Source organism: Anthonomus grandis, chromosome 17, assembly GCF_022605725.1.
Source record: "Anthonomus grandis grandis chromosome 17, icAntGran1.3, whole genome shotgun sequence".
NCBI lineage: Eukaryota > Metazoa > Arthropoda > Insecta > Coleoptera > Curculionidae > Anthonomus > Anthonomus grandis.
The window spans coordinates 19200916-19225745 of record NC_065562.1 but is presented as its reverse complement, the minus strand read 5'-3'; the positions used below and the strand labels follow the sequence as shown (position 1 = coordinate 19225745).

Genomic DNA, 24830 nt, shown 5'->3' with positions numbered 1-24830 from the left:
TATCTATGTTGTAAAAACAAAACCTAATGCGACCTCATTACCTTTAAAGTCGATTTTTGTGAAAAATTGCGATTTATGACTTTGGCCCTTTTAGAACCAAGCCCCAGAAATATAATTTGACCGGTCGATAAATATAACAAAACAAAAATGTACTAAAAAATCATTGAATAAACATATATTTAACGATAATAATATATGATTGAATGTACACCCTGCGCAAAAATACGTAGAGATTTGAATAATTAAATGTGATATATAAAAACCTTTGTAACTCATCATCTGAAGACATTTTGCTTCAGTGCTTTCAGTGTTGCGTGATTTTTTTTTTAATGAGATAATTAATGCTTGTTTTGAGACGATTTTAATTAATAATGTAATAGTAAAATCAGAATTAGTGTACCACTGATAATAATCATAAAATATTTTTAAAAATAAAATAAACCCATCGACATAATACTCGTTTTCAGCTAATTTTTACTCAATAATTAAAAAATGATATCGCATTTTAAGCACCATTGCTAGTGTTTTCTGGCTATTTTAGTGGTTATTTTATTGAATCTATTTTTTCTGTTCACTTTTGCTCGGTAATTAAAAGGTGAGAACAAATTTTTTGATATAGTTAAAATTGCATAACTCTCTTCAAAATTAAAATAAAATCATCAACTTTGAACTCTTTTTCCGCTTATTTTTACTCAGCAATTCAAAAATGAAAAATTCGAATTTTTTATAGCACCAAAAAGTTTACATAAACTTATTAATATCGAGAACAAACAATAAAACAGGAAACAAATTAAACAGTTAAAGAAGTTTCCCCATACATCCAAGAGAAACTTCCTTGCGTCAAAGGAAAACTTACAAACAACCGGAAAACGTCATTTCACTCCTGACGTGTGAACATTCCCGATAAAAAGGGAGCGAAAAGACAAATTAACGCCGTAAATCATATTTTTCACTCAAGTGAATATTCGGGCGACGAAGTGTGCCAATAATGCGCCCCAAATTGGGGCGTAGCGCCCATCCGACCGAGCGCTTTATTAGGAATTATTGCTTTCTGCACCCTCGACGTACAGTTCGAGAGGTTCAGTCGGATTTTCATTTGCTCCTTTCCTTTTTTTTCTTCGGCTTTAATTACTACATGTCCGGACGTATATAGTAACACCCCTATAGAGGGCGATTTTCACTTTAATTGGCCCCCAAAGTGTAACATTTTTTTTTTTGTTAGAATCAATGGTGCATTCCGAGCATGTTCAAAGCGGCCATTTTTCACTTTAAAATCCAATAAGGGCTCGGTTTTCGTCCCTCGGACAATAAAAGAACCGACATAAATCCCCCCCCTACCCCTCTTAAAAATTAAGAAAAATAAATCAGAACCTCAATGTTAGGTGGGTTGAACGTTATCTAAATTGATTCCTCCCGTTAATCTATGGGCCTTATTATTGGAATTATAAATTGGCCCACTGGAATAAGGAATTCCGGTTGCAATGAGGAAAAATTAGTGACCCACTTTCCCCATTTTTCCGTGCCTTGAAAATAATATTTTTTATGTTTTTCCATTTTGCCGGTGACAAGGGAGATTTCTCAGCCGACACCCCGAAGTGGAAGGGAAGAAAAATACCCGAAAAACTTCCGAATCATGTTGTTACAGTGTAATCAGGGAAAGGAATTACTGATCGCGAAAAACTCGATGGAAACTCTCACCGGGTGGTTTATTAAGTAAACTCACTCTCTGCCCCTCCCTGAGCCATTATGTGAAAACATTTCCTAAACAACGCACAATAATAGTTAAAATAGCATAAATATTGAGTTGAGGAGTTTTATTTTATGTCAATGTTTTATTCACGTTTAACAAGAAGGTTTATTACATGTTAATAATATATAATTATTTTTTCATAAAAGTTAAACGTTTAGGTATGGCATATTGTATACTATTTAAAGGCGTTTAATGGAATGAGGTTTATTTCTTAAATAACTTTACTACCAATGTGGATATTTTTTTTTATTTGCAAGTGGGTTATGTACAAAGAAAAAATTAATTTTTATTTAATAAAAAAAAAGTAAACCACTGCACTTTTTAAAATAAATCTTATTTTTTCAATCCTTGTTTAGTTTTGAGTAAATTTGTCTTTTTGACTTTTTTTTATTTATCTATCTTATTTAGTGTAATTATTGTTTCGATTTCAATATTTATAATTTGTTCCAATTCAATTTCACTATTAAATTTGCAAAGAAAAATGAGATGAAAAATAAATTCCATGTCGTCGACGAATTTATTTCAGAGAGTCAAAATTTATCAGGTAAAATTAATGTGGATTCAGTATAGTGAGAGTTAAAAAACAATAAATAGAATATATTGTTAAAAAAAAAAAATGAGAGTTGAGAGTGGAATTGAACCCTATTAAACCTTCCAGTGAGATAATCATTAATATACATCATCTAATGTCTTTTCCAGATAGTTTTGAATACCGGATTATCTGGAAAGCACCCTAAGGATCCTCTGATTTAATCTATTTAGACACCAACTCTTTATTTAACTCTATCCCTGTTATCCTTGTTTTCCAGAATGTTGTCACAAACTTTCACCCAATATTTGTAAAATTATTAGATAAAACACTTTTTAAGGGGTTGTTTATGATAAATAGGTATCCAGTTTTGTTATGCCTTAATATGTCCTCTTTAAGTAATTTAATCAGGGATTTTGAGATTGCTTTAGATTCGTAATTTGATGAGACTCAGAATCTGTATTCACTGTTAGTAAAAAAAAGCTAAAAAAGTGAAACCATATTGATAGGTTTATTTTAACTATTTTCACTCTTTTTAAGGCCAAAAAAGTGTCCCATTCCATACATTTTCACGATGAAAGCATTCAACTAAAATTCCTTGTCTCTCCTTGGCTTATCCCTTTAACACAAACACCAATCAATCAACAAATTAATCGATAATCTCTTATCAAAAGTCTCTCTCAACTAACTGATAAGTCGGTAAATTCCACACTGTTCACACAATCGACATGCAGCTCGTTTTAACCATAATTGTTTGCTTATTATACGGAAAATTCACCGAATGTTCGAACATTTTAGCGGTTTTTCCTGTAGCAGAGAAAAGTTCCCATGTAGTGTATCAAAAATTACTGAAAACTTTAGCAGATGCTGGACACGAGGTCACCCTGATCAGCCCTTACGAGTATTGGGAAAACTTGGGTAATGGATCGGTAAGGGACATCGTTCTAACCGGATTTATTGAGGAGTATGACGGTAAGTAAGCCCTCACTAGTAAGGGCCTTAATTACCAAACAATTTTCCAGCTATTCGTCCCTTATTGTACGAAATCTCTAAGTCCCCTGGCATGTTCAAGCATCACTCTTACATGCAGGCTTATCTACCGATTTATAACAAAACCTACCAGCATCCGAACCTTAAGTGGTTCTTAAAATCAACCCTTAAGTTCGACGTGCTCATCACGGATAATTTATACGCGCCCTCTCTGTTAGGATTTGGGGCGATTTACCAATGTCCCACGATCATTTTTAGCCCTTCTATAGGGGCTAATCCCTTGGTGACTGATATCCTCTCCCTTAGCAGCCAGTGGTGGAACTTTTACAATTTCATTTCGTATGTATACGAACAATTTTTTAAATTTTTCCATCTTTTTCCCGCCCACGGGGAGATATTGAAGAGAGTGCAACCCTCTCTGGATCTACAGCAACTTTACCACAACGTTTCCTTAGTTTTACTTGGGGGACCTGAGGCAAGTTTCCCTCATTCCATAGCTAATATTGGAGGTTTCCACTTGGAACCTCCTGAGAAGGTTGACCTGGGGACCTCCAAAGAGATTATTTACATTCATCTAGAAGACCTAACTGGAGAAGAGGTTAAGGTGCTACTAAAAGCTTTGCAGAAGATAGATCTTCAAGTTATATGGAACTCTTCAGCAAAACCTCTTGCAAATACCCCAGAAAACGTCCGGTTTAAGTCACTCCCACCTCAGGATGTCTTAGGTAAATTCCCTTTACAAATTAAACAAGTTCCTTAAGCCTTTTTCCTTTCAAGGTCATGCCAATGTCAAACTTCTGATCACAAATGCCGACTATATCAGCCTAATCGAGGGTGTTCACCATGGTAAACCCTCCCTAGTGATTCCAAGGACCCCCGTGCAGCTGATCAACGCTGCCGAAGCTGAGTTTCAAGGTTACGCCCTGAAGCTGATCCAGGTTGAAGATGGTGCGGTCCTGGATGCCATAAATCAGCTGATGCTGGATCAGAAATATTCTGAGAGTGCTCGGAAGGTTTCCAAGGAGTTTAATACTGGAAAAGCGAAAGTCGTTTCCTGGATTGAGTATGTTATTAAGCACCAGGGGGCGTCGAATCATAGAGGGTCATCAAATTGGTGGTTGAAGATTTTGGTGATGTGTGTCTTTGGGGTGTTTTTGTGGAAACTGCGTGGGAAATGGGTGGGGGACGGGAGGAAGAAGAAGCAGTAGAGAGGGAGTAATAAAAAGGTTTTATTGGAAAAATTGGGTTTTTTTTCTGCTCAATGAAAAAATAAAATTTTTGGTACCACTGATAGTCCTTTCAAAATTATGAATTTTTATTACAAATTAAAATAAATGTATCGACATGGTACTTATTTTCAGCTTATTTTTACTTAACAACTTAGTAGTGAAAACTCATTTTTGGTACCACTGATAGTTTGCTCAAAATCAAACAACTTTCTTAAAATTTAAATGAATCTGATTGATATGGTACTCTTTTTCAGCTCATATTTTCTCACAAATCCAATAGTCAAATCAGATTTTTGGTACCACTGACGGTATACCTAAAAACCACAATTTTCTTAAAAAATAAAATAAACCTATCGACAAGGTACTTTTTTTTTAGCTTATTTTTACTCTGCAATTCAGTGGTCAAAGCAGATTTTTAGTACCACTGACAGTTTACCCAATTTTCTTAAAAATGAACAAAATTTCATCGACATGGAACTCTTTTTCAGCTTATTTTTACCCAGTAGTTCAGTGGTAAAAACAGATATTTAGCACCACTGATATTTTACCTAAAAAATTACAATAAACTTATCGATATATTTTTATTATTTCGTAAGTTTAAAAAAAATTTTAACAAACCAAAGTGCGTCTAACATAAACCCTAAATACCAAATTTCAGCTTTTTAGCTCTTGTGGTTCTCGAGATATTAACTTTTAAAGTTTAGAACTTTGCACAACCTGTATATTTAAAGAAACTTTAAAACTGAATATCTTGAGAACGGCTAAAGATAACCATATGGTGTTTGGGTTCATTAAAATTGTATTTTTATTTCCTATGTCGCTGTAAGTAACTTTAAATAATTTATTGACTTTTTTCCAAATTTTTTGCTTAAAAAAGGTGCAAAGCTTAAAAAAACATTGACAATTAAAACTGCATCTAAAATAAACCATAAATATCAAATTTCACTTTTCTAGCTCATGTGGTTCTGCAGATACTAGCTTTTCAAGTGGGAACTTTTTTACACGCCCTGTATATTTAAAAAACTTTAAAACAAAATATCTTGAGAACGGCTGAAGATAACCATATGGTATTTGGGTTCATTGTAATTGTATTTTTATTTCCTTTATCGCTATAAATAACTTTAAATTATTTAATGAGTTTTTTGCAAATTTTTTGCTTAAAAAAAGTGTTAAGTTTAAAAAAATATTGACAATCAAAAGAGCTTTCAAACAAAACCATAAACACCAAATTTCAGCTTTCTAGTTCTTGTGGTTCTCGAGATATTAACTTTTAAAGTTCAGAACTTTGCACAACCTGTATATTAAAAAAAAACTTTAAAACTGAATATCTTGAGAACGGCTGAAGATAACCATATGGTGTTTGGGTTCATTGTAATTGTATTTTTATTTCCTATGTCACTGTAAAATATTTTTAATAATTTATTGAGTTTTATGCTTAAAAAAGGTGATAAGTTTAAAAAAATATTAAGAGTTAAGATGGCATCTAAAATAAACCTTAAATACCAAATTTTACCTTTCTAGCTCATGTGGTTTTCGAGATACTAGCTTTTCAAGTGAAAACTTTTTTACACGCCCTGTATATTTAAAAAACTTTAAAACAAAATATCTTGAGAACGGCTAAAGATAACCATATGGTGTTTGGGTTCATTGTAATTGTATGATTATTTCCTATGTCGCTATAAATAATGTTGAATTATTTAATGACTTTTTTGCAAATTTTTTGCTTAAAAAAGATGCTAAGTTTAAAAAAATATTGGCAGTCAAAACTGCTTTTAAAATAAATCCTAACTACCAAATTTCAGTTCTCTAGCCCTTGTCGTTCTCGAGATATTAACTTTTAAAGTTGAAAAATTTCTTACACGCCCTGTATATTTAAAAAAAACTTTAAAACGAAATATCTTGAGAACGGCTGAAGATAACCATATGGTGTTTGGGTTCATTGTAATTGTATGATTATTTCCTATGTCGCTATAAATAATGTTGAATTATTTAATGACTTTTTTGCAAATTTTTTGCTTAAAAAAGATGCTAAGTTTAAAAAAATATTGGCAGTCAAAACTGCTTTTAAAATAAATCCTAACTACCAAATTTCAGTTCTCTAGCCCTTGTCGTTCTCGAGATATTAACTTTTAAAGTTGAAAAATTTCTTACACGCCCTGTATATTTAAAAAAAACTTTAAAACGAAATATCTTGAGAACGGCTGAAGATAACCATATGGTGTTTGGGTTCATTGTAATTGTATGATTATTTCCTATGTCGCTATAAATAATGTTGAATTATTTAATGACTTTTTTGCAAATTTTTTGCTTAAAAAAGATGCTAAGTTTAAAAAAATATTGGCAGTCAAAACTGCTTTTAAAATAAATCCTAACTACCAAATTTCAGTTCTCTAGCCCTTGTCGTTCTCGAGATATTAACTTTTAAAGTTGAAAAATTTCTTACACGCCCTGTATATTTAAAAAACTTTAAAACGAAATATCTTGAGAACGGCTGAAGATAACCATATGGTGTTTGGGTTCATTGTAATTGTATTTTTATTTCCTATGTCGCTGTAAATACCTTTGAATAATTTATTAAGTTTTTTGCAAAATTTTTGTTTAAAAAAGGTGCAAAGTTAAAAAAAATATTAGCAATCAAAAGTGCCTTTAAAATAAATCCTAAGTTCCAAATTTCAGATTTCTAGCCCTTGTCGTTCTCGAGATATTAACTTTTAAAGTTGAAAACTTTCTTACACGCCCTGTATATTTAAAAAACTTTAAAACGAAATATCTTGAGAACGGCTGAAGATAACCATATGGTGTTTGGGGTCATTGTAATTGTATTTTTGTTTCCTATGTCGCTGTAAATACCTTTGAATAATTTATTAAGTTTTTTGCAAAATTTTTGTTTAAAAAAGGTGCAAAGTTAAAAAAAATATTAGCAATCAAAAGTGCCTTTAAAATAAATCCTAAGTACCAAATTTCAGATTTCTAGCCCTTGTCGTTCTCGAGATATTAACTTTTAAAGTTGAAAAATTTCTTACACGCCCTGTATATTTAAAAAACTTTAAAACGAAATATCTTGAGAACTGCTGAAGATAACCATATGGTGTTTGGGTTCATTGTAATTGTATTTTTATTTCCTATGTCGCTGTAAATAACGTTGAATTATTTAATGAGTTTTTTGCAATTTTTTTGTTTAAAAAAGATGCTAAGTTTAAAAAAATATCGGCAATCAAAAGTGCCTTTAAAATAAATCCTAAATACCAAATTTCACTTTTCTAGCTCATGTGGTTCTCCAGATATTAACTTTTAAAGTTCGGAACTTTGCACGACCTGTATATTAAAAAAAAACTTTAAAACTGAATATCTTGAGAACGACTGAAGATAACCATATAGTGTTTGGGTTCGTTGTAATTGTATTTTCATTTCCTATGTAAATAATGAATCGATTTTAAAAATTAAAAAAAAAACCCTCTGCAAAGAGTTGAAATACCCGAATAAAAATCCTCCCCAACCCCCTTCAAAACTGCACGGGATGCATATAGAAAACAACGAAAAACCTCCGGGGCAGAAAGAAACCCACGGTGTTTTTAATATTTCATTCGTAATATTTCCCTTATGCCAGGACCAGACGAATCTCGTACGAATCTGGTCGGATCATAAATCTCGGGGATCGCTGTTTTATTATTCCCTGCGCCCTTAAAACTGATTTAATATTAATCTTTTCGTTACGTTTCGAGAGCAATCTGCTACCCTACCGGCTTAAGTGTTAATATATAACCCACCACCTACCCCTAGGCCCAATTGCTTTGCTGATGAAGCAATTATGGCTTTTTCCTTAAAAATTACGAAAACCTTTATGGGGAAAGTGAAGGGATTTTGAAAATTCTTTTGTTATATCCACCTACTCTGGAAATATAAATATAAATACTTAATTATTAATTACTGCTCCTGCTCCTGTTGCATGCAGTAACAACATTTATTTATTTTATAAAATCCTTTTAATGGACTACAGCGAGTAAATAAATTTAATATATATATATCGCATTCCCTCTCTACAGATAAAAAAAGACGCAAAAATCATGTATTTTATTTATTAAACCAAGCAATTAAATTCGACGCGAAACAAACCATTAAAAACCCCCAAAAACATTTTTTTTATTTGTTTCCAGGATATGTAAAATAATATTTAACGGCTTTTATAAGGGAGCATCCATATAAAATATCAAATACTTAAATAAACATTGGCAAAAACATCCCTTTTGTTCGTGTTTATTTTATTGCTAAAAAAATATATGTAGTGAATAAAAAATGGTTTTAATGGAGGTTGCACGTGTCGGTGCATAACAAAAATGGACGCGATTGACGTTTTCTTGTTGATTGATAAATTGATGATGTATTTGGGCGAGATATACAATTTCCAGAAAATCCAGATTTGGAAATAATACAAAGTACATTGATTAATAATCTAAAATCCCAGAGTATATATTTACTTCATGGCATATATCAATGCATAACAAAATTGAATATGATTGACATCTTCTTATCATAAACAGAAGTCACCACAATTTAATGATTTTTCAGTACTATTGATTGAGGTTTCAAAATCAAAAGATAAAAGTTATCCAGAAATAAAACAGACAATCCTGGGGGACAAGGGATGACAGGGATAGAGTTAATTAAACAGTTCATGTCTAAATGGAATAAATCGGAGGATCCTTAGGGTCCTTTCCAGAAAATTCGGTATACAAAACTATCTGGAAAAGGCAATAGATGATGAATTTTAATGATTATCTCAGTGGAGGGTTTAATAGGGTTCAATACCACTTTCACCTGTATTAGTTATTTTCTTAACAGATGGTTCCACTGACATTGAATTAATTAAAATTTTAATATTCCCTGAAAGCCAAGGGATGATAGGAATAGAGTTAAATAAAGAGTGCATGTCTAAATGGAATAAATCGGAGGATCCTTAGGGTCCTTTCCAGAAAATTCGGTATACAAAACTGTCTGGAAAAGGCAATGGATGATGAATTTTAATGATTATCTCAGTGGGGGGTTTAATAGGGTTCAATTCCATTTTCACCTGTATTAGTTATTTTCTTAACAGATGCTTCCACTGGCATTAAATTAATTAGAATTTTAATATTTCCTGGAAGCCAAGGGATGATAGGAATAGAGTTAAATAAAAAGTGCATGTCTAAATGGAATAAATCGGAGGATCCTTAGGGTTTTTTCCAGAAAATTCGGTATAAAAAACTATCTGGAAAAGGCAATGGATGATGAATTTTATTCATTATCTCAGTGCGGGGTTTAATAAGGTTCAATTCCACTTTCACCTGTACTAGTAGAATTTTTTCTGATAATTTTAGAAAATGAAAAATCGGGATTAAGAAATGGATAAGAATTTATGACAACATAAAAATTCCCTAGAAATAAAACAGTATTTCTTGAAAGCCAAGGGATAACAGAGATAGAGGTAAATAAAGAGATTATGTTTAAATGGAATAAATCGGAGGATCCTTAGGGTCCTTTCCAGAAAATTCGGTATACAAAACTGTCTGGAAAAGGCAATGGATGATGAATTTTAATGATTATCTCAGTGGAGGGTTTAATAGGGTTCAATACCACTTTCACCTGTATTAGTTATTTTCTTAACAGATGGTTCCACTGACATTGAATTAATTAGAATTTTAATATTCCCTGGAAGCCAAGGGATGATAGGAATAGAGTTAAATAAAGAGTCATGTCTAAATGGAATAAATCGGAGGATCCTTAGGGTCCTTTCCAGAAAATTCGGTATACAAAACTATCTGGAAAAGGAAACGGATGATGAATTTTAAAAATTATCATAGTGGGGGGTTTAATAGGGTTCAATACCACTTTCACCTGTATTAGTTATTTTTTTAACAGATGGTTCCACTGACATTAAATTAATTAGAATTTTAATATTTCCTGAAAGCCAAGGGATGATAGGAATAGAGTTAAATAAAGAGTTCATGTCTAAATGGAATAAATCGGAGGGTCCTTAGGGTCCTTTCCAGAAAATTCGGTATACAAAACTATCTGGAAAAGGCAACGGATGATGCATTTTAATAATTATCTCAGTGGGGGGTTTAATAGGGTTCAATTCCACTTTCACCTGTACTAGTTATTTTCTTAACAGATGCTTCCACTGACATTAAATTAATCAGAATTTTAATATTTCCTGGAAGCCAAGGGATGATAGGAATAGAGTTAAATAAATAGTTCATGTCTAAATGGAATAAATCGGAGGGTCCTTAGGGTCCTTTCCAGAAAATTCGGTATACAAAACTGTCTGGAAAAGGCAATGGATGATGAATTTTATTCATTATTTCAGTGCGGGGTTTAATAGGGTTCAATTCCACTTTCACCTGTACTAGTAGAATTTTTTCTGATAATTTTAGAAAATGAAAAATCGGGATTAAGAAATGGATAAGAATTTATGACAACATAAAAATTCCCTAGAAATAAAACAGTATTTCTTGAAAGCCAAGGGATAACAGAGATAGAGGTAAATAAAGAGATTATGTTTAAATAGAATAAATCGGAGGATCCTTGGGGTCCTTTCCAGAAAATTCGGTATACAAAACTGTCTGGAAAAGGCAATGGATGATGAATTTTAATGATTATCTCAGTGGAGGGTTTAATAGGGTTCAATACCACTTTCACCTGTATTAGTTATTTTCTTAACAGATGGTTCCACTGACATTGAATTAATTAGAATTTTAATATTCCCTGGAAGCCAAGGGATGATAGGAATAGAGTTAAATAAAGAGTTTATGTCCAAATGGAATAAATCGGAGGGTCCTTAGGGTCCTTTCCAGAAAATTCGGTATACAAAACTATCTGGAAAAGGCAACGTATGATGAATTTTGTTGATTATCTCAGTGGGGGGTTTAATAGGGTTCAATACCACTTTCACCTGTATTAGTTATTTTCTTAACAGATGGTTCCACTGACATTAAATTAATTAGAATTTTAATATGCCCTGAAAGCCAAGGGATGATAGGAATAGAGTTAAATAAAGAGTTTATGTCCAAATGGAATAAATCGGAGGGTCCTTAGGGTCCTTTCCAGAAAATTCGGTATACAAAACTATCTGGAAAAGGCAATGGATGATGAATTTTAATGATTATCTCAGTGGAGGGTTTAATAGGGTTCAATACCACTTTCACCTGTATTAGTTATTTTCTTAACAGATGGTTCCACTGACATTGAATTAATTAGAATTTTAATATTCCCTGGAAGCCAAGGGATAATAGGAATAGAGTTAAATAAAGAGTTCATGTCTAAATGGAATAAATCGGAGGATCCTTGGGGTCCTTTCCAGAAAATTCGGTATACAAAACTGTCTGGAAAAGACAACGGATGATGAATTTTATTGATTATCTCAGTGCGGGGTTTAATAGTGTTCAATTCCACTTTCACCTGTACTAGTAGAATTTTTTCTGATAATTTTAGAAAATGAAAAATCGGGATTAAGAAATGGATAAGAATTTATGACAACATAAAAATTCCCTAGAAATAAAACAGTATTCCTTAAAAGCCAAGGGATAACAGAGATAGAGGTAAATAAAGAGATTATGTTTAAATGGAATAAATCGGAGGATCCTTAGGGTCCTTTCCAGAAAATTCGGTATACAAAACTGTCTGGAAAAGGCAATGGATGATGAATTTTAATGATTATCTCAGTGGAGGGCTTAATAGGGTTCAATACCACTTTCACCTGTATTAGTTATTTTCTTAACAGATGGTTCCACTGACATTGAATTAATTAGAATTTTAATTTTCCCTGGAAGCCAAGGGATGATAGGAATAGAGTTAAATAAAGAGTTCATGTCTAAATGGAATAAATCGGAGGATCCTTGGGGTCCTTTCCAGAAAATTCGGTATACAAAACTATCTGGAAAAGGCAACGTATGATGAATTTTGTTGATTATCTCAGTGGGGGGTTTAATAGCGTTCAATACCACTTTCACCTGCATTAGTTATTTTCTTAACAGATGGTTCCACTGACATTAAATTAATTAGAATTTTAATATTTCCTGGAAGTCAAGGGATGATAGGAATAGAGTTAAATAAAGAGTTCATGTCTAAATGGAATAAATCGGAGGATCCTTAGGATCCTTTCCAGAAAATTCGGTATACAAAACTATCTGGAAAAGGCAACGTATGATGAATTTTGTTGATTATCTCAGTGGGGGGTTTAATAGCGTTCAATACCACTTTCACCTGCATTAGTTATTTTCTTAACAGATGGTTCCACTGACATTAAATTAATTAGAATTTTAATATTTCCTGGAAGTCAAGGGATGATAGGAATAGAGTTAAATAAAGAGTTCATGTCTAAATGGAATAAATCGGAGGATCCTTAGGATCCTTTCCAGAAAATTCGGTATACAAAACTGTCTGGAAAAGGCAACGGATGATGAATTTTATTGATTTTCTGAAAGGGGGGTTTAAGAAGGTTCAATTCCACTATCACCTGTTTCTTTTAGCAGCGTATTCCTTTTATTATTCTTAAGTCTGTTAAATATTCAAATTAATCCAATGACATAGAATTTTATGCCGCTCATTTTTTCTCACAAATTTAATGACAAATTCAAATTTTTGGTACCACTGACAGTTTGCCCAAAACCACGCAACCATTTTCAAAATTCAAGAAAATCCATCGACATGGTACTCTTTTTCAGCTCATTTTTACCCAGCAATCTAATAGTGAAGACCGATTTTTAGTACCACTAACAGTTTCGCGAAAACCTCGATATTTTCCTTAAAATTGAGCTGCAAAAGCCCAAATAATCCCAAAATCCAAGACTAAATAACTTTTAAGAGAACATATTAAGACGTAACAAAACCGGGCACCTATTTATTACAAACAACCCTCGCATCCATTCAGCTCATTGTATCCAGTTATTATTGCGATAATACCGAAAGGGTTACGAAATAACCCTTTTCGAATACGGGGCTTAAACGGGAATACAATTGCGACGTATTATAGGGTGTAAGGCCCGATAAGTCGCACTCACTTATGACCTAACAAAGGGCTAAAAATCCACCCCTTCCCGCCCCAATTAATCAAGAAAATTGATTTCGTAGGGACAAAGTGAAAACGGTCCAAGTGATATTTTACGGGTTCATAAATAATTCAGCAGCTAGAGAGGGAGTGAATTAATATTTGCCGTGCGGTGGTTCTCTATAACAACCATCCCCTCAAGCTAAATGAGTAGAATAATTTCCGAAACTGGATATAATTTTATTAAGGAATTCCTCGTGATTTGCATCAATAATAATTTCGTTAAGAGAGATTGAATTTGTTAAGTAAAACCTTGTTACGAAAGAATTAACAAGAGGAATTTAGAATTAGGACAATGATAGACATTAAATCATTAAATCCGGTAACACTCTTAAAATCCGCATTTATGAAAAGGAAACATATCTCCTTAACTAAGTTATTTAGAGGAAAAATCATAGAGAACTAATTTAAAGAGAATTAAATTTTCTAAAATAATGATAGGTACAAGTTTTTTACAGGAATGCATTGCAAAGGAGATATTAACGCTTTAATGAGAATTTCCAAAAAGAAACATTCACCCTTAAAATAAATTAATAATGCCAATGATAGCAATAGCACGACATCACATTTTTAATTTTGAGTGTTCCTTTAGTGAGTAGTATCAATTCACCTACTCATACCAATAATATCTCAAATGATGTATGTACCTCCGTAGTATTTTTTCACTCCTTACTTCTGCAATATACATACAAAACCCATTATCCGAACCTGTTTTACCGTATTTAATTAAAACACCCCCGGAAAACGGCCACAATTACGCATAAATAGCAGTAGTAGTCCTGAACCGCTTCCACCCCCCCGCCCTTTCCCTCCTCATCAACGTTCATTACCGCGAAAAATATTTCATGCAAATTCAAAATGGAAATAAACGCAATTTTTGGCACAGAAAAAAAAATCCACCCTCCACCCCCACCACTAGCACCGAGGACGAATAAGCTGACGTATATTATGGTCAGCGGTTTTTTTTCCATTTCCAATTATTAACATTCCATTAAAATGGTGCGTTGCAGGGGGCGAGGGGGCGTGAGGAGGGCAGGGGGTGCACTAATGTAACGCGTGATATTTTGAATTTACGACCGGCCGATTACGTTTCACTAGTGACTTTAATTACGGGATTGCATCAGATCATATAATATGGACACTATTTTACTGCTTTTAATTTGCACATAAACCATATTATTGGGTATTTCCTACTATGGTCGGTTTTTTTGTATCCCTATCAGTTACAATTAATCCAATCAAAAAACAGTCGTTTCTCTTATGAGGAGGGTGCTAGAGGGAAGAGCGAATTCAGGCCATTCAGAATATAGTTTACGGGATTTAAAGTAACTTTCAAAACGTTCCTAACTGATAAGGGATGAAACTCGGGGATATATATTGCGACAGCGTGGAATGATTCTCGGTCGATTTAACGCGAAATTAGATGCGATTTTCACTCACTCACTTTTCTCGCGGATTTATTCGTGCGGACTAACTACAGCCCAATAGTAGTCGTTTATTCTAGGGCTAAAACAAAAAATTTGTGCCCCCTTTTAGGGGCCTTATTGTGTGTTAATCGAAAAGCCACTCGGACAATTGGATTTCCTCTTTAAGTTCCCTTAGAATAGTTTCCAATGAAAAGACTGATTTATTTAGGCCCCGAAGGGGTTTTCCCGATAACTCAATTCAAAATCGTAAAAGAAATGTATCGAGTAGACAAAAACCCTCTCTGTAAATACAAAATTTTTGTCAGAAGTAAATAAGTGTTGATTTAGAAAGTACTCACTCATTATTCTATGTGCTCATTTATTTATTAGTACATGTGTACATAAACAGAACATATAAATGATTGAAATATACACACACACACATTTAAATTCCAGAATACCAAAGTTTACAGAACAAAATTTATTTATTTATAATCAGTATTTTATTCTGTATACTTTGGTACTGCTGAGGTTGAATCTCAGGGTCGACTCGTGTTGATTCAATCATGTTTTTATACATGTTGTCTAAGTTGTTCCAGACTAAACAGGATTTCTCGGTTAATTTCCATGGAAACATAAGGTACCGTCCCGGAATTCCAGTTTTCCAGAAATCCTGAAAGCTCATAGCCCGAATTTTGTCTATTTTTGGAAAGTTTGGACTATTTTTTGGAAAAAAAAAATTTTGGATTTTTTAATATTTTTTTTTCCCAAATCTTTATAACTCAAAAAGTTGACTAGATACAATTTTAATAATTTTAACACATATTCTCCGACGAATTTGATTAGACTCCTATTTCGGCGTTTTTGAAAATTTGTACTATTTCAAAAAAAAAATAGTACAAATTACAAAAAATTACCATTACTATTACTATTATTATTAAAATTATTATTAGATTGCGGGTTAAAAAAACGTGGAATCTCGATTTTAATAAATGCATATGACATAAAAAACACACAATTTTCCAAAGATTAAAAAATCATTTTTTAAAAAGTCAAAAAATTACCATTATTAATACTATTATTATTTTTATTTTTATTATTATGGGCTAAGAAAATGTAAAATCTCGATTTTAATTAAAGGATCTAATATAAAAAACACATAATTTTACTAAAATTAAGAAAGTATTAAAAAAAATTATGAAAAATTACCATTATTATTACTACTATTATTATTATGCGGGTTAAAAAAAAACGTGGAATCTCGATTTTCATAAATGCATATGACATAAAAAATATACAATTTTCCAAATATTAAAAAAGTTTTTTTAAAAAATTCAAAAAATTACCATTACTAATACTATTATTATTATTATTTTTATTATTATGCGGGCCACATAAACGTAAAATCTCGATTTTAATAAATGGATATAATATAAAAAATATGTTATTTTCTTTAAGTTAGGAAAGTATTAAAAAAAATTACGAAAAATTACCATTACTATTACTATTATTATTATTATTATTATTGCATATATCAAGAAAACGTACCTAGAATCTCGATTTTAATAAATGCATATGACATAAAAAACACACAATTTTCCAAAGATTAAAAAATCATTTTTTAAAAAGTCAAAAAATTACCATTATTAATACTATTATTATTTTTATTTTTATTATTATGGGCTAAGAAAATGTAAAATCTCGATTTTAATGAATGCATCTGACATAAAAAATATACAATTTTCCAAATATAAGAAAAGTTTTTTTTAAAAATTCAAAAAATTACCATTACTAATACTATTATTATTATTATTTTTATTATTATGCGGGTCAAAAAAACGTAAAATCTCGATTTTAATAAATGGATATAATATAAAAAATATGTTATTTTCTTTAAGTTAGGAAAGTATTAAAAAAATAACGAAAAATTACCATTACTATTACTATTATTATTAAAATTATTATTAGATTGCGGGTTAAAAAAACGTGAAATCTCGATTTTAATAAATGTATATGACATACAAAACACACAATTTTCCAAAGATTAAAAAATCATTTTTTAAAAAGTCAAAAAATTACCATTATTAATACTATTATTATTTTTATTTTTATTATTATGGGCTAAGAAAATATAAAATCTCGATTTTAATATAAAGATCCAATATAAAAAATACATAATTTTACTAAAATTAAGAAAGTTTAAAAAAAAATTATAAAAAATTACCATTATTATTACTACTATTATTAAAATTATTATTATGCGGGTTAAAAAAAAACGCGGAATCTCGATTTTAATAAATGCATATAACATGAAAAATATACAATTTTCCAAATATTAAAAAAGTTTTTTTAAAAAATTCAAAAAATTACCATTACTAATACTATTATTATTATTATTTTTATTATTATGCGGGCTAAAAAACCGTAAAATCTCAATTTTAATAAATGAATATAATATAAAAAATATGTTATTTTCTTTAAGTTAGGAAAGTATTAAAAAAAATTACGAAAAATTACCATTACTATTACTATTATTATTATTATTATTATTGCATATATCAAGAAAACGTACCTAGAATCTCGATTTTAATGAATGCATATGACATAAAAAATATAGAATTTTCCAAATATTAAAAAAGTTTCTTTAAAAAATTCAAAAAATTACCATTACTAATACTATTATTATTATTATTTTTATTATTATGCGGGTCAAAAAAACGTAAAATCTCGATTTTAAAAAATGGATATAATATAAAAAATATGTTATTTTCTTTAAGTTAGGAAAGTATTAAAAAAAATTACGAAAAATTACCATTACTATTACTATTATTATTATTATTATTATTGCATATATCAAGAAAACGTACCTAGAATCTCGATTTTAATAAATGCATATTACATAAAAAACACACAATTTTCCAAAGATTAAAAAATCATTTTTTAAAAAGTCAAAAAATTACCATTATTAATACTATTATTATTTTTATTTTTATTATTATGGGCTAAGAAAATGTAAAATCTCGATTTTAATGAATGCATGTGACATAAAAAATATACAATTTTCCAAATATAAGAAAAGTTTTTTTTAAAAATTAAAAAATTACCATTACTAATACTATTATTATTATTATTTTTATTATTATGCGGGTCAAAAAAAACGTAAAATCTCGATTTTAATAAATGGATATAATATAAAAAATATGTTATTTTCTTTAAGTTAGGAAAGTATTAAAAAAATTACGAAAAATTACCATTACTATTACTATTATTATTATTATTATTATTGCATATATCAAGAAAACGTACCTAGAATCTCAATTTTAATGAATGAGTATGACATAAAAACCAAATAATTTTCTAAAATTTAGGATACTATTAAAAAAGAGGTACAATTAGTTAAATAATTAGCCTGAGAATTATGCGTTTTGTCCCGTAAGTTTGTTCGTTTGTTATTATTCACGTGACGCTCGCATCCCCGAATATTATTCGGGAAAACCGACTGTCAGAGGGAAAATTCCCGTCTTTTGTGCGCGCCCGGGGTCAGAATACAGTTCGCCGACACTAAAATTAAGCATTAAAGTTGGCTAAATAATGTTCAGGTGCTAAAAGTTGAAAATTCGCTTACGTATAATATTTATGTGTAATTTGTAAACTTGCTCGCCGTTTTAGTTTTAACTCGCTTTTTGGAGTTGGGTAACAAAGGAACGTTGATTTTTCATAGAGGGTAAAAACCCTCCTACCCTCCTACCCGCAGCAGCAGGAAATCAAGAAAACGTCTAAAAGGAGACATAAATAATCCAGTTTGACACCACCTGTCTCGTTCTTATTTTTACTGTCCCGGGGGTTTAGCGTTGAATTTTATATGCGCCCTCTTTGTCTGTTTTATGGTAATGAGACGGAAAATTATTAAATATTTTTGATCCTTGATCCCCTCGTGATGTTGTCATATAAATTGGGGAGGGAGTAAAACTGTTTATAACCTGTATAAAAAGGGGGTGAAAGTGAAGAAACAAAGGGAGGAATAAACACGTTTTATGCCACATGAATTTATTTTAAATGGTGAACAATTTTTTATTACTATATCCCACCCTTAGTCTAAGGTATCTGGAAGGGTTTTAATAAAATTTGTTTTTTTTTAATAAAAATTCTAGTAATTTTTTCAGTAAGTATTTACGAGTTTTGGACATTTCCTTTTCTCAAAATCTCGTGGAAATTTTGAAAAATGCTAAAACAGGTGTCTAAGCAAAATATACTGAGAATATGTATGCCAATTTTCAAGACCGTATCTGGTCAACTTTTTGAGTTATAAAGGTTTTGTGAAATAATGGGAAAAATTCTAGAAAATCCAAAAAAATTTTTTTTTTCAAAATCTCGTCTAAATTTCAAAAAACGCTGAAACAAGTATTTAATCAAATTTTACAGAGAATATGTGTACCAATTTTCAAGACCGTATCTGGTCAACTTTTTGAGTTATAAAGGTTTTGTGAAATATTGAGAAAAATACTAGAAAATCCAAAAAAAAATTTTTTTTTCAAAATCTCGCCTAAATTTCAAAAAACGCTGAATAATGTATTTAATCAAATTTGACAGAGAATATGTGTACTAATTTTCAAGACCGTATCTGATCAACTTTTTGAGTTATAAAGGTTTTGTGAAATATTGAGAAAAATACTAGAAAATCCAAAAAAAAATTTTTTTTCAAAATCTCGCCTAAATTTCAAAAAACGCTGAAACATGTATTTAATCAAATTTTACAGAGAATATGTGTACTAATTTTCAAGACCGTATCTGATCAACTTTTTGAGTTATAAAGGTTTTGTGAAATATTGAGAAAAATACTAGAAAATCCAAAAAAAAATTTTTTTTCAAAATCTCGCCTAAATTTCAAAAAACGCTGAAACATGTATTTAATCAAATTTTACAGAGAATATGTGTACTAATTTTCAAGACCGTATCTGATCAACTTTTTGAGTTCTATCTATTTCCAGACGATCCAGATACTACTAATCAAATAAAACCATGATATTATAGAAATAAGAAGTAAAGTTGAATCCTCATTTATATATCCTTGCCCCAGTTTACAATATAGAGGAGGATGGTAATAACGTGATATTTTTCTTGTATAATTAAACCAATTCGAACTTACAGGACAAATTCTCGTGCTAATTATTTAGGTAGAAAATCCCCCTTGGTGCACTCAGAATTTTACCTTTGTGAATCAAACCGATAGGGGATAAAACCATCGTAATAAATCTGTTCCAATGGGGACAGACAGTGTGGAGAACGCAATGATTCCTAATAAAACAGTCGAGAATTTACGGGATTTCGTATAGCGTCCGCGAAACGCTCTTTTGTGTTTCGATGAAAATGCGAAAATGGCGATTTGTTACTTTACGGTGACTGCTTGCAAGCGAATTTACTTAAAGGGGTCCTCAATTTAAGACGATTCGGCCACTTTAGGATCGTTTGTTTTAATAAAATTACAGATTTATTTAATTCCCTAAAAGTCCAGGAAAGTCTCGAAGGTGTATTTACAGTCGAAGTTTATAAAGTTGTATCATGTTAGACGTTTTTTAATAAGTAACATAATACGTTTTAAAGCGTCTACTATGATGGTGATCTCCTCACTGATTTGAGCATGCTTAGGTTGTTTTCTTGATAGGAGTAAAAATAATAGTAATAATAATGGTAATTTTTTATAATTTTTTTTAATACTTTCCTAATTTTAATAAAATTACATATTTTCTATATTGGGTCCTTTTATTAAAAACGAAATTTTGTATTTGCTTAGCCCATAATAATAAAATAAAAATAATAATAGTATTAATAATGGTAATTTTTTGACTTTTTAAAAAATTATTTTTTAATTTTTGGAAAATTGTATATTTTTTATGGCATACGCATTTATTAAAATTGAGATTCCACGTTTTTTTTAACCCGCATAATATTAATAATTTTAATAATAATAGTAATAATAATGGTAATTTTTCGTAATTTTTTTACATATTTTCCTAATTTTAATAAAATAACGTATTTTTTATATTAGATCCTTTTATTAAAATCGAAATTTTACATTTTCTTAGCCCATAATAATAAAAATAAAAATAATAATAGTATTAATAATGGTACTTTTTTGACTTTTTAAAAAATATTTTTTTAATCTTTAGAAAATTGTGGGTTTTTTATGTCATATGTATTCATTAAAATCGAGATTTCAAATTTTTTTTAACCCGCATAATAATAATTATTTTAATAATAATAGTAATAATAATGGTAATTTTTCGTAATTTTTTAAAATATTTTCCTAATTTTATTAAAATAACGTATTTTTTATATTAGATCCTTTTATTAAAATCGATATTTTACATTTTCTTAGCCTATAATAATAAAAATAAAAAAAATAATAGTATTAATAATGGTAATTTTTTGACTTTTTAAAAAATTATTTTTTAATCTTTGGAAAATTGTGTATTTTCCATGTCGGATTCATTAATTAAAATTGAGATTCCACATTTTTTTAACCCGCATAATAATAATAATTTTAATAATAATAGTAATAATAATGGTAATTTTTCGCAATTTTTTTTAAAAACTTTTTTGATTTTAGGAAAATCACATATTTTTTTTAGTAGATCCTTTTATTAAAATCGAGATTTTACATTCTCTTAGCCCAGAATAATGAAAATAAAAAATAATAATAGTATTAATAATGGTAAATTTTTGACTTTTTAAAAAATATTTTTTTAATTTTTAGAAAGTTGTGAGTTTTTTATGCCATATGCACTCATTAAAGTCGAGATTTCATGTTTTTTTTAACCCGCATAATAATAATTATTTTAATAATAATAGTAATAATAATGGTAATTTTTCGTAATTTTTTAAAATATTTTCCTAATTTTATTAAAATAACGTATTTTTTATATTAGATCCTTTTATTAAAATCGATATTTTACATTTTCTTAGCCTATAATAATAAAAATAAAAAAAATAATAGTATTAATAATGGTAATTTTTTGACTTTTTAAAAAATTATTTTTTAATCTTTGGAAAATTGTGTATTTTCCATGTCGGATTCATTAATTAAAATTGAGATTCCACATTTTTTTAACCCGCATAATAATAATAATTTTAATAATAATAGTAATAATAATGGTAATTTTTCGCAATTTTTTTTAAAAACTTTTTTGATTTTAGGAAAATCACATATTTTTTTTAGTAGATCCTTTTATTAAAATCGAGATTTTACATTCTCTTAGCCCAGAATAATGAAAATAAAAAATAATAATAGTATTAATAATGGTAAATTTTTGACTTTTTAAAAAATATTTTTTTAATTTTTAGAAAGTTGTGAGTTTTTTATGCCATATGCACTCATTAAAGTCGAGATTTCATGTTTTTTTTAACCCGCATAATAATAATTATTTTAATAATAATAGTAATAATAGTGGTAATTTTTCGTAATTTTTTAATATATTTTCCTAATTTTAATAAAATTACATATTTTTTATATTAGATCCTTTTAATAAAATCGAAATTTTACATTTTGTTAGCCCATAATAATAAAAATAAAAATAATAAGAGTATTAATAATGGTAATTTATTGACTTTAAAAAAAATATTTTTTCAATCCTTGAAAAACTGTGTATTTTTTATATTAGATCCTTTTATTTAAATCGAGATTTTACATCTTCTTAGCCTACAATAATAAAAATTTAAAAAAATAATAGTATTAATAATGGTAACTTTTTGACTTTTTAAAAAATATTTTTTTAATCTTTAGAAAATTGTGGGTTTTTTATGTCATATGCACTCATTAAAATCGAGATTTCACGTTTTTTTTAACCCGCATAATAATAATAATTTTAATAATAGTAGTAATAGTAATGGTAATTTTTCATAATTTTTTTAAATATTTTCCTAATTTTAATAAAATTACATATTTTTTATATTAGATCCTTTTATTAAAATCGAAATTTTACATTTTCTTAGCCCATAATAATAAAAATAAAAATAATAATAGTATTAATAATGGTAAATTTTTGACTTTTTAAAAAATATTTTTTTAATCATTAGAAAATTGTGGGGTTTTTATGTCATACGCATTCATTAAAATCGAGATCTCACGTTTTTTTCAGTAATTCCGAAAAGAAATGATGATATAGGAAAAAGGTGAAACAGTTCAATTTTTATATCAATATCTCTGTGAAAATTCATATTTCTGTGAAAAATTTATAAGGAGCAATCTTTCAAAAATTCAATGTCGTTTAAGAAAGTTATCTATGAAATTTCCCATAAAACTGCCCGTTTAAGAGATATAGACTTTTGAAATCCTCGTAAATAACCGAGAAATTGTCAAAATTAGTAAAAAATCATTAAATTGCAATCTTTATTAACATTATCCGACTTACAAGGCTTACTCGAACATGACCGATTTTATTAGTTTCTAAATTTTGATAATTGCTTAAATATTTATTTATAAAACGAAATTGAATGAAAATCTTCCAAAACTCGGAGGTCATAAGAAATAAAACAAATTGATGAATACAACTCTGTTTACATAAGAGAGAAAATTTCGTCAAAATCATTAACTGCCGTGTGGTTGCTTGTACAATATTTAGCAGCATTTTAGAAACTTTTAAAGCGTTTATTTATATAAATAACTCGAATAAGAATTTGATTAACTATGTAAAAAATTATTATGGTATTCTGGTGATGTCCTGATTAATGTGCAAAAAAGATCTATCCATTATAAATATGGGTGACTTCCTATATGTTTATTATAGCTTTATTAATTTACTCTTTAAAAATTATATTAAATAGCAAAATGAACTGTACCGTGTGACCAATAAAAGTGGATCAAGCTAATCCAACTCTGGCTTTCCCAAGAATAAAATTAAAAAAAGGTTTTATTTTAAAAGATTTCCCTGAGACATTAAGGGACTCATCCTAAATCACGATTATGAGAACAATCAGTTTAAAAGCGTCCTCTCTCTCACTCCCCCATCTCACAGTTTCTTAGCGATATGACTTAATTATGGCCCCGATGATAATTCCGCCTTAAACCGCCAACTTTATATCCTACTTACGGTACATTTTCTTAATTAAATTTTTAAATTATAGTATGGGCAATTTCTCATTTAATTAATATCCAATATCCATCCAATAATATCCAATCTAATAGCACTGTTTTTTTATTAAATATTTATTATTATACATATATCAAATTTAAATTACGTTTTTTCCCTTATATTCATTTATGTCGATTATTTTATTAACTCTGTCCCTGATTTTCATATACTATAAAAAAAACCCCGGAAAAGGAAACAAAAAGTTTCCTTATACTCGAAACACTCCTCCATCGATTCGGAAACTTTAGGAAACTCCCTTAAGAGAAGAAAAAAAGAAGTTTCAAGTTAACGGGCATTTAAACGCTTCACTTGCCGCACATGTTACTTTTCCTCCAAGAATTTCCCATGTCAAGCAAGGGGGTGGAAACTTCAAAAATAACTGAAAAATTAAAGTAGAATTTCCTCTTAATACCGAAACAAAAATGCGATTTTATGCTGCTGTTGCCATTTTTCATTTTTATTATCGCAACTTTTGGCTCGGCGTCATTTATTTTAATCTGGAATATATGACGGTTCTTAAAGTTATTATGAGAACAATAACTGTCACAATTTCCAGTCTAGACTGGGGATATATCGGATGTACAAACAAGTATATATATATGTATATACAATTTTCCAACGACGTTACCCAAGGCGTTAAGATGAGGGAAGAAAGAGGATTTTATTTTTTGCAATGAAAAAACAAATCTGGATGTTCTGGAAATTGCGTTTTTCTG

The 24830-nt window shown here is 29.5% G+C and overlaps 2 protein-coding genes across 2 annotated transcripts in view; both read left to right on the top strand.

Annotated features, from left to right (window-relative positions):
- LOC126746414 (uncharacterized) overlaps positions 1-24830 on the top strand; it is a 101279-nt gene that overhangs the window by 31644 nt on the left and 44805 nt on the right. The gene's annotated exons all lie outside the window — the stretch shown is intronic.
- On the top strand, positions 3000-4510 carry LOC126746413 (UDP-glycosyltransferase UGT5-like). The gene is made up of 3 exons (XM_050454669.1): positions 3000-3251; positions 3302-3994; positions 4047-4510. The coding sequence occupies exons 1-3, from the start codon at positions 3008-3010 to the stop codon at positions 4475-4477; spliced, it is 1368 nt and encodes a 455-aa protein (XP_050310626.1). The 5' UTR covers positions 3000-3007; the 3' UTR covers positions 4478-4510.